Genomic DNA, 10,155 nt, shown 5'->3' with positions numbered 1-10,155 from the left:
AAACTTTTGAAAGATATTTAGAAAGCTGCTGCAAAAATATTCAAAGAAAAGTGGATTTCTGAAGAGCAATGCAACAGAATGAGGAAACCTTCTGTTGCATTGCTTTACAGCCTTGTCACAACACCTGAGGGATTTCCCAGGTGTTGTGACAAGGCTGTTTTTAAGAACTACGCTTTATGATGTTGTTGCAGTACAAAGGATTTTAGGCACACTTCTGTTGTCTTTCTCTTGCCAAATTATCTTGTTTTCACTGTGTAACTAATTTTGTTGACCAAATTGCACGTTGTATATATTACGTCTGGTGTTTTTTGTTTGTTTTTTGCAATCTCAAGTCTTTTCTCACCTCGTCAAAGAAATCTGCTGAAATTCCTTAGTTTACCGATGAGCGGCGCAATGCTGCTGCATTGCACCATTTTCTCAAACTTTCCCAGTTGCGTCACCTGCAGTCTTTCCGGTTTGCTGGTCTTCCGACACATCCCTTGACAGATTGTTGTTTATTTTATTCACCACCGGTCAGCCTGAGAGGGGTAAACAGCGACTGCTTTCTCCTTATGGGTCCGGACAACCCCTTCTTTATTTTTAAACATGTATTGTTGCTAATAAGTCAGTAGGTAAAGCTACAACATCGGTTTAACCGGCATGTGGAGAGTTCAAGGTTTTGTCGGAAGAGGTGAGAGAAACGTCATTGAGAAATGAAAGTATTTATTTCCTAATTTTCTAGTGTACTGTTTTTTTGTTAGCAATTCAGAGGTATACTCGTAATAAGTAGAGTTCATATGTACCGTGTATTATAACGTTAGCTTGCACTACGTTGCGCCAGAGCAAGTCGTAACTTGTTATCAAACTACCTGCGCAGGTTTATTTTGGTTCAGTGAAGCTAACTTTCTGCCTTAGCCTGATTTCATCCCTTCTGTCCTTAAGAGTCGGTTTTCTGGCTCTCTACAGTTTGAATTGGGCTAAATGTTTTATTCCTGTATTGTTTTTAAACTGACAAGAATAATTGCGCATTTATGACAGATTCAACCATGTAGAGTTTATTATCTGTTAATTAGTCAGTCTTCATACATACATTCACAGCAAGGACAACACAAATGCTTTTTATCAGACAAAACAACAAGAAGGAAAATAAAAACAAACTATTACGATCTAATGAGCTAACCAAGGATACATTTAGGGCATGGCACTCTGGTGTGTTCAGAAATATGTTGTGAACAGAGGTAACATTGGTTTGAAGGATTGTTTAAATGAAGATGGTAATGATGAGGAAACACCAAAGGTAGACAATGTCATTTTTAACAAGTATTCGTGCTAAAGTCCTAATAAAGATTTTAAGCAAAAACAACAAATAGTTCAAAGAAACGTAAAATCTACATTTACTTCCAACAACGGCTATAAAAGTCCGATAAGCACTGCAAAGAAACAAAATAAAGAATAACATTTAATAAACCTATTTTAAATCAGTTTAAAGTCAAACTAAAAGTGTAGGACTATGGCTGCAATAGATTTAAAGTAAAGATAAAAAACGATAATTACTAAAATTCAGCTAACATCTAAATCCACATGTATTAATGTTTTTGCTCATGTTTCTCTGAGAAATAAAAACCTGTGTTTAACTGAGTTATTCCTGCTGTTTTTCCCCCTCTTCTGCCTCCACTCAGTTCTCCATCGGTACCATGGCAGCAGCACTCTGCGACTCCCCCAGAACCACCAAGTGGAGGACGAGGTCATCAGCGGCTCAGCTTCTCTCTCCACTTCCCGACACTCCTTCGACAACAGGTTGGTCTCCCTTTCATCGCTTCTTTTCCTCAGTTTTTCACTTCGTCTCAAGCTGCCGGTAACGTTATCATTTAATTCGAGGAGGATGTTTGAATAAATTTAAATTTCAGACAGAACTCGTCTCCCTGTCTGTTACAGCTCTTTTACCCCCTGTTTGAACCTGTTGCATCTGTGCTGCTTCGTTTTCAGCTGCTTGCATCATCCGGCAGCATCTGCTTGTGTGTGTTTTTTTTCTATAGTCAGGGTTAACAGGAAACAGAAACAAATTAGCTAATTTAAACTGATAGTGTCTGACCTTATATGCTGTTAGATTAAATTAGAGACAGATTTTTTTTTATCTTTTTTCTTTTTGCTGTTAATTTGAAGATCCCGGGAGGATGATGGGGAGAGGAGGAAGAAAGAAAGGACGTTTCAGTTTGGGTATGCCAAACTTCCAAGTTACACAGCTCTGGATGCCGTGGAATGGGTAGGTCTTCAGATACTGTGTGTGAAAATATCAGTATTTACCCAAAGTAACACCAAATCTAACACACCTGCTCCCCATTCGCACCTGACACTTTGTAATACTAACAAGTCACATGACACCGTGGGGGAAAAATGGCCACAATTTGGACACTATCACTAAGGGGTGTACTCACTTTTGCTACCAGTGGTTTAGACATTAATGGCTGTGTGTTGAGTTATTTTGAGAGGGCAGCAAACTATTATACAAGCTGTACACTGACTACTGTACATTGTATCAAAGTGTTGTATCAAAGTGTTGTCCAATGAGATGATATAATAAAATAATAAAAATTTCGAGTGTACGTTTGTATGTTTGAATTTTTAAAATACATTCTCTATTGGGTTTGTGAAAACTTGGCTTGCAATAATTTCTTAGGAAGAGGTAAGAGGTGTTCACACTGAAAGTCTGGCTAGCAGTTTGACAGAAATCAACCTAAAACCAGAAATCAAAAAGCCCCTGAGCTTATTGCCACACAGCCGACCGCTCCTGGCATACTTTCAGGAATTATTGGCAAAGATGTAGTCGAGATATTCTCGTGACGGTAAGGTTTCTCCACAGGGAGCAGCGGCGGTGCTGTTCATGCAGATCTGCAGAAGGATCCACTCCAGGTTTACTTCAGGCACCGAGCCCAGTCCTAGTCCTGGAACCCTGACAGCTCCCTCGTCTCTGCAGAAATGCGGATACCACATCCTGCTGGAAATTTGTGAGTCTTTCTGGCACCATTGCAATAGTACACCCACAGTAAATAAAGTCTGATATTACCGGTTCAAAATCACTGCCAAATTCATGAGATGTTTAACAATCTTCATCCCACAGTCCTTTTTCCTATACCCTTGTATGATCAGTATTCCAACACAGCAATGTTGTTTGTTATCATCAGTATCGAGACGTGACGTCCTGCCCAGAGGAAGAAATGTCTTGTGTCTGCAGGCTGTGCCAGAGAGACAGAATCACGATCAGCCCCCATCTCAGAGCAGCAGCAGCGACGCCACTGAAAGTTCCCTCTCTGACCACCAGGTGGAGCACCTGGGCAACAATTCACTGACATCTGGTTTGTTCTGTGCTTTAATGTCAGATTCTGTAAAATAATGCCACTCTTGATGTTTTGGCACAATATTTGAAGATGGTGGAGTTTAACACATTTTATCTCTTTTCCACACAGAGGAGCCATTTTCGAGTCCTCCCCTGCAGACTGAGTTCTGCACAGAAAACAAAGACAAGGTGAAACTTTGGAATAACCAGATCCATTCGTGTTGACATTTATGTATACATATTTTGATTTTTTTTTTTTTTTTTCAGGAAGTGTCAGATAGAGAGAGGGTGACAGAAGCAGCACTCAACCTCAGAAATGTTGGAGACACCAGTGTTCCTGTAATCCTCAACATAATAGGTAAGGATTTTCTGCGAAAATTCACCTCAGGATATCATATAAACTTTCATATTCAGAAACCTTTGTCTATTCCTTAGGCTTTTTTCTGTGTTCAAAGTGAACATCTTTGTCTTTGTGTTTCCAACAGGTCTAGAAAGTGCCAAGAGTGAGAACTATGAGGAAGCTTTCTGCTGCTTTCTAGCTTCAGCTCAGCATGGCTACAACAAGGCGCAGTTTAACACGGGTGTGTGCTTCGAGAAAGGAAGAGGAGTCATCAAGGACAAGGAGAAGGTGGGACCATTGCTGTTTTCTATGATTCTTGTTGATTTTGACGCCATAAGGTTAAAAATAACAATTGTTCATGATCTCATTTAAGTCATGCCTATGCCACAGAGATAGCCACGGGAAACACTAGAGATACAGTTCTAAAGATAAGAATATACCAGATGACTGAATACTAAACTTATTTATTGCAAAGCCAATGTGTTTTCACTCTATCCATCCTGCAGAGGCCAGTCACAGCAACTGATTCGGATGCACATGCAAAATTTGGGTAAAATTTGACCTTTCATCTCCCTCATCCATCGCATAGTGTCTTTTAGCTGGATGCATGTTATTAATCTGCAGGATCTGAAGGCTTACAAATTCTTCTATTCCTTAAAAACTACATAAACATCAAAATGATTTGGGTTTTATTTAGAAACCTTTTAGATGAGTTTGAGTCAGTTCAGCTCTTAATTTGTGTTTGTTTTGATACTTTTTATAACATTTTATGTGATCCTATTTATGTATATGATTGTATTAATTTAATATAAAAAATTTTAAACATAATTTTAACATGTTAAGTCTTTTCCCTCTGCTCCGTAAAGGCTCTGCATTACTACAAGCTTGCAGCCATCAGTGGCCATAAACAAGCTCAGTATCGCTATGCAAAGCTGCTGCTGACCAGCAGGGGGCATCAGAGTATGGGGGAGTTGAACAGCGCCATTAGGTTCCTGGAGAAAGCAGCTTCAGATGGGCTCACCAAGGTACAAATCATGACGTCGTTTCTTTAAATGTTCAGAGCCTCTCTGTGATAACGTTGTAGCTACAGCATACAGTACAGTGTTGAAATACTGTTAAGTGATTAATGAATAACCTGCTTTGTACTTTTGTAGTCGATTTACTGGACTTTAATCATTTAAACATGCATCTGTTTCATTAAAAGTATGCCTTATTCAGAGCAGCACGGCTGTAGATAACATGACTAAGACAAACAACTGAGTTATTTGGTTTTAGGTTGGCTTATTGCTGACTCTGTCCATCTTTTGTAGCAGGTTGTTTTTTCTACTGTGAAAAAACAGTTTATATTTAACTTATAAGCACTGGTTTTCTTTGTTTAAAATCATTTGGTTAAGTTTCTACATAGAAAAGCCTAAAATGTTGTCTGATATTACAAAAATAATTATAAACACAGCAATTAATCATAATATGTTCATAATTTAAGTTTGAATAATTAAGAAAAATGTTAGGATCACAGGGGCCTCTTGTGTGGAGGTAAATGCCCCCCCCCCATTAACATAATATTGATGTATAGACAAGAGCTTTTTAACACAAACATTTAACTTATTCACAGAAGCAAATTACTTAAAATAGGTGAATAATCTTATTGTGTGTAAAGGATCTTTCTGTCAGTTAGATTTGAGCGTTTGAAAATATTAAAACTGAACTGGTTTATTCTTTAAGATCTTCTGTCGTTGTCATTCAAACACGTTTTCTATCTTTAGTCTGCACAAAGAATCTACAGTTGGAAGCCAAATTTTAGTACGATCTAACTGAATGAAATAACTTTTTTCTTTCTCCTGTTCAGGCTCAGATGTGCCTGGCTTCTTTCTACTCTCAGGATCCTGTCAAAAATGGCTGCAAGTCCATTCAGTATCTGAAGATGGCAGCAGAGAACGGAGTGAGTCCCCTTCTAGATACTTCTAGATGTTTATCAGTGTTTTGTGTCAGACGTCTCCCTCCCCATCCTGGAGTATTATCAGAACAAGGCTGCATTAGAAAAGTTTACTACAGAAATATGTTACTTTTTTAAGGCTTTGTGCCACTTTCTACTACTGTTATTATTACTATAATTATTATGAGTATTATTCATTTTGAAACTTTAACTTTGTGATTGTTTTTGTGCTCAGGACAACTCTGCCTTGTTCTTGTTGGGTCATTGTTATGAAAATGGTATCGGGGTGCAGCAGAATTTAAAGACAGCAATTGAGTTCTACAAGCGAGCCGCACAAGCAGGAAACAAGCAAGCAAAGAGCTTACTGATGCCTCTTGATAATTCGCACAAGGGTAGGTCCAGCTGCTCTGTAGGAAATATTTGCATCAGCACGTGTTTATGTATATGTGTTTTAAATGGTGCCTTTTTATTTATTTTTTGATAACCCAGATGTAGCGATGCGCTCCATCCGTTCAGCTCCATGCTTCTCTTCGGTCGACAGCTGGCTCCAGCCGCTCTCTTCTCTGGCCAGTCGTGTCCAGTCCTCCTCCGCCGCTCTTCCTCTCCTCCCTCACTCCTGGAGCACCGGCAGCCTGTGTGCACCTCCGTCACTGTCCTCCGCACCTCTTCACCTCCAACCCCCCGGCACAGAAAGGGGAGTCTGTCAGTGGACTGTAGGGATAGGATAGGCGGCAGTAGCCAAAACGAAGCCAAACGACATGTACAAGGAATGTATTTTTGGGTTTGAGTGTAACGTCACTAAAAGGAAAGGGTCAGTGTGTTGTGTCTGCAGATAGCGTGAGGTCTGAATGTGTGTTTTTTTTTTTATTTTATGTCTGAAAGATGTCTAGAAAATAGTCTGACAAGAAAAAAGCTTTTAATTGTTATGTGAAGACTCTTAAGATCTTTTATTATATTCCCGCACAAGTATGGAGGATTCATTCAAAAGAACTACAAATCCAGGAAGTTTTCTCCTTTTTTTGTATCACTGTCATATTTCAACCAATAACCTTTGTGATTAAGTAGTGTCTCTTATTGTATAATAACCATTTCAGAACTGTTCTCTCAGCCAAACTGTTAACCAGCCATGCCAGTGTGAATTTTGAGGAGGTTGTTCCTCTGTGAAGCGCACATTTCAAAGTAAAAATAAAAAACACAACCGAGTTTGAGTTACTTTGTAATTTCTGTGAAAACTCTATTTCTAATTGAGTTTAACATGTATTAAAATAAGCCTATCTGTATGGTTGTTTGTCCTGTGTGTCTCTGTGTTGTGTGGATGGATGGATGGATGGATGGATGGATGGATAACCTCGGCCTTACAATCTGACCTTGATCTAAACTTTGGATATGACGATGGACAACACATTTACCATGCATGTCCATCCTTCCTTCCATCTATCCATCCATCTGCCGCATATTAACTGAAAACATTTGTATAGGTGCTGTAAAAATTGGTTCAAAATATCTGAGAAGTTTTTAAACTAGGTATGGAGAAGGATGGAAATCTAAAAACGAAAAGAAGAGTTTCATGCGAGGCTGGCCCTTTAAAATCAGCCGTGTTTGTTTGGTGTCCTGCGTGATGTAAGCGCGATGATGTGTGATTTCATTACCTGAGTTGCAAACTAACTCCGGTAGATTTATTATTACGACTGCGTCCCTCCGCCTGGTGCTCCCAGCGTCCTAGGTCCGCGGCTCTTATTGGCCAATTGGCTCAGACAGAGAGAGAGAGGACGATAGAGAGAGCTCCACAGCGCCACGCCGCGCCGCTCCGGGGATTTTCTGGCGCAGAGAGAGAGCGCACAGCTCGGCCGCCAGCAGCGCAGCGAGCCGCGGGGCTGGTGAGGATGGAGGGATGATGTGATGCGATCTGATGCGGGCGGCCCGGCTCAAAGCTACGGGCAGGGCTGGCACTTAAAAGCAGCGCTCGACTCCTGCCCCGCTCACTACTTTGTGTCTTGTCGTCGTGAGAAGGAAAGGGAGGCGCGGACAGCTGAGAGAAGCGGTGAGTGGATGTAAATAGATGCTCTAACTGGGATGCGTTCCACTCCCAGTGCGGCGGTGGTGATGGGGCTGGAGAGAGAAGAGATGCGAAAGACCTGCTACGTCTGCTCCAATAAAAACAGATTCGATTTCGCTAAAACACCACCTCCACTTGTCCATCATTGACGTCTTAGGTAGATCCGATAAAATGAGACTGTCTCTGGTTTATCAAGGAGGGAGTTTATGGAGGCTGCAAGAAAATCAGGCGCAGGAATACTCCACCCATGACATCATCGACTTTTGCAAGTTCAATTTCTCCCCAGCTTGTGCTTTCATCTGTTGCATTTGTTTTTCTTCCAGAAGCAGAGTTTAGGGAGGAGACACATAATTACCAGCTGGTTTCCTGTAAAATGTATCAAGACTGGTTCTGAAATGAGCTCATAAAATCCTCAGGTGAAAACACCCGTGCGTGTGCAAATTGATCAGGCGTCATACGCAACAACAGCAGATTTTGATGTTTTTCTCCACAATTATTGGGAAGATTATAGAGTTTGCATAGATATTGCTTTTCACGTAAATTTGTGAGAAGGGTCATGATGACCAATGGGAAATTATCCTTTTACACTTAATTTCGAATGGAAGTTGCACTCTGAACGCATTAAAACTTAGACTAAGAGATAATATTCAATGATTCTGCTGGTAACATCTTTCCTCTCTCCTGAATAACTTCCCCTGTCACGATGCACAGCAGATTTATTTAGGACGACTTTGCAGGAAACATAACAGCCTCATTGTGTTGACTGTGTCCCACTGTCCTGCAAACTGCTGTGTCATTCTGCTCTCTTTCTCCCTCTAATAACCATCCTTTCTCTTCCTCTCCCCCTGCATCCTGTTTCTGCCCCACTTTGCCCATAGCTACCAGAGGCCTGGCTGCATCGCTGAGGGGAGGGCTTCAGGTGGAATAGGCTGCTGTTTGTGTGTTGGTGATGCTGTTTGTCTGCCTGATCAGTAACAATGTGAACTTGAAAGAGTTTTTACTAATCACATATCCATTTTTATTTTATGGATTTGTGCAATTTACTAAACACAAGGCCCCTTGAACATACCTCTTGAACTTTAAAAAAAAAAAAATATGACCTGAAACCAAAAACTCTATGTAATTTATTGGGATTTTAACTGATAGACCAGCACAAAACAGGGCATAATTGTAAAGTGGAAAGAAAATAGGGGTTTTAAATTTACCTGCAAATAAAAATCAGAAAATGGTTCCATGATTTCACATTTGTGGTCAGACCCCAAAGTCAATACTTTGTAGAACCAACATTCACTGTTATTTCACCTGCAAGCCCTTTGGGGTATAACTGCCACAGATTCTCAGTTAGATTTAGGTCTAGACTTTGAGTAGGCCATTTTAAAACTTTTATAATATGCTTTGATCTAAACCATTCTGGTGAAGCTCTGGTTGTATGTTTTGGGTTGTCCTGCTAGAAGGAGAACCTACACCCCCCGTGTGAAGTGTCTTGCAGCCTCTAACGGGTTTCTTTTAGGATCGACCTGTATTTAGTTCCATCCATTTTCCCATTAACATTGATCAGTTGAGGTGAGGGTGAAGTGCAGTGTTTAGACCATCTCTCATGTTTGCTGAATCCTCTGCATGGCTTGAAGCAAGCTCCTAACAGGACTTCTTATGGCTTTGTTTCAACAATAGCATTTTTTGTGCCACACATATAAAGATCAGATTTGTGTCCTGTCAATAGATCTCTGCAGCTCCTCTAGAGTTACCATCGGCCCTGCTTCTCTGATCATCTGGCCTTATCTAGCTTGTCAGTTTAGATGAATGGCCATGTTGTGGTACGTTTGCAGTTTAGCCATACTCTTTCCCAGTTCAGGTCATGGTATAAACAGTGCTCCATGGGAGTTGAAAGCTTGGGAAATTGTTTTGTAAACCGACTTTACTTTAAGCTTCTCCATGACTTTATTCCTGACCTATCTGCTGTGTTCCTTGGTCTTCATGACACTGTCACTAACATTCTCTGAAAATATGCTGAGACTTTCACAGAACAGCCAGATTTAGAGTATTAAAGCTTTTTATTCTTTGTGTATCATTGTGTAAAAATTGTACATATTATTTTTAAGTCTAGAGTCAAGAGTTGGCCTGCTGACTTAATTAGTATTTAATGTTGCATTACAATAATGATTTTGTTGTGACATAGGACACCTCGATGCAGGTAGTTTGAACCTGTTGACTTTATGTTTGAGGCACAGATACACAGACCTGCAGATGAACACAGATTCAGCACTAACAGGTTGTTGTGTGGCTGAGGGGGACAACAGGGTCACCACCCAGGCAGAGAGGAGCAGATAGAGGGCCCGCAGCAGCATAATGCACTGTCTAGATATTCTGCCCTTGTTTAAATTCTCCCCCTGTTCTTTTCCCATGACCATATCATGCTTTAAAATCTGCTGTGTTTGAGTTTTCCATTTCTCGAAGTCAAAATGGCCATGATGACTGCAGCAATGTTCGAGGCGGGGTTTTTTGTGATTAGGTGG

The 10,155-nt window shown here is 40.5% G+C and overlaps 2 protein-coding genes across 5 annotated transcripts in view; both read left to right on the top strand.

Annotated features, from left to right (window-relative positions):
* The first annotated feature begins 443 nt into the window (after positions 1 to 443).
* Positions 444 to 6,789, top strand: dele1 (DAP3 binding cell death enhancer 1). The gene is made up of 12 exons (XM_047352908.1): positions 444 to 670; positions 1,659 to 1,776; positions 2,143 to 2,242; positions 2,840 to 2,984; positions 3,162 to 3,332; positions 3,444 to 3,502; positions 3,581 to 3,671; positions 3,799 to 3,941; positions 4,520 to 4,678; positions 5,500 to 5,592; positions 5,822 to 5,978; positions 6,076 to 6,789. The coding sequence occupies exons 1-12, from the start codon at positions 640 to 642 to the stop codon at positions 6,312 to 6,314; spliced, it is 1,506 nt and encodes a 501-aa protein (XP_047208864.1). The 5' UTR covers positions 444 to 639; the 3' UTR covers positions 6,315 to 6,789.
* A 571-nt stretch (positions 6,790 to 7,360) lies between these two features.
* The window catches only part of LOC124859975 (amyloid beta precursor protein binding family B member 2), a 63,004-nt gene continuing 60,209 nt past the window's right edge, over positions 7,361 to 10,155 (top strand). For 2 of the 4 annotated variants that reach the window (XM_047352905.1, XM_047352904.1), the window contains exon 1: positions 7,364 to 7,627. The gene's annotated coding sequence lies outside the window, so the exon portion shown is untranslated. Of the gene's footprint in view, positions 7,628 to 10,155 lie in introns of all 4 variants that reach the window. The other 2 variants (XM_047352907.1, XM_047352906.1) reach the window with 2 other exon arrangements.

This window comes from Girardinichthys multiradiatus, chromosome 23, assembly GCF_021462225.1.
Source record: "Girardinichthys multiradiatus isolate DD_20200921_A chromosome 23, DD_fGirMul_XY1, whole genome shotgun sequence".
Classification (NCBI taxonomy): domain Eukaryota; kingdom Metazoa; phylum Chordata; class Actinopteri; order Cyprinodontiformes; family Goodeidae; genus Girardinichthys; species Girardinichthys multiradiatus.
The sequence above is the reverse complement of the archived record's forward strand: the minus strand, read 5'-3'. Positions and strand labels throughout refer to the sequence as shown.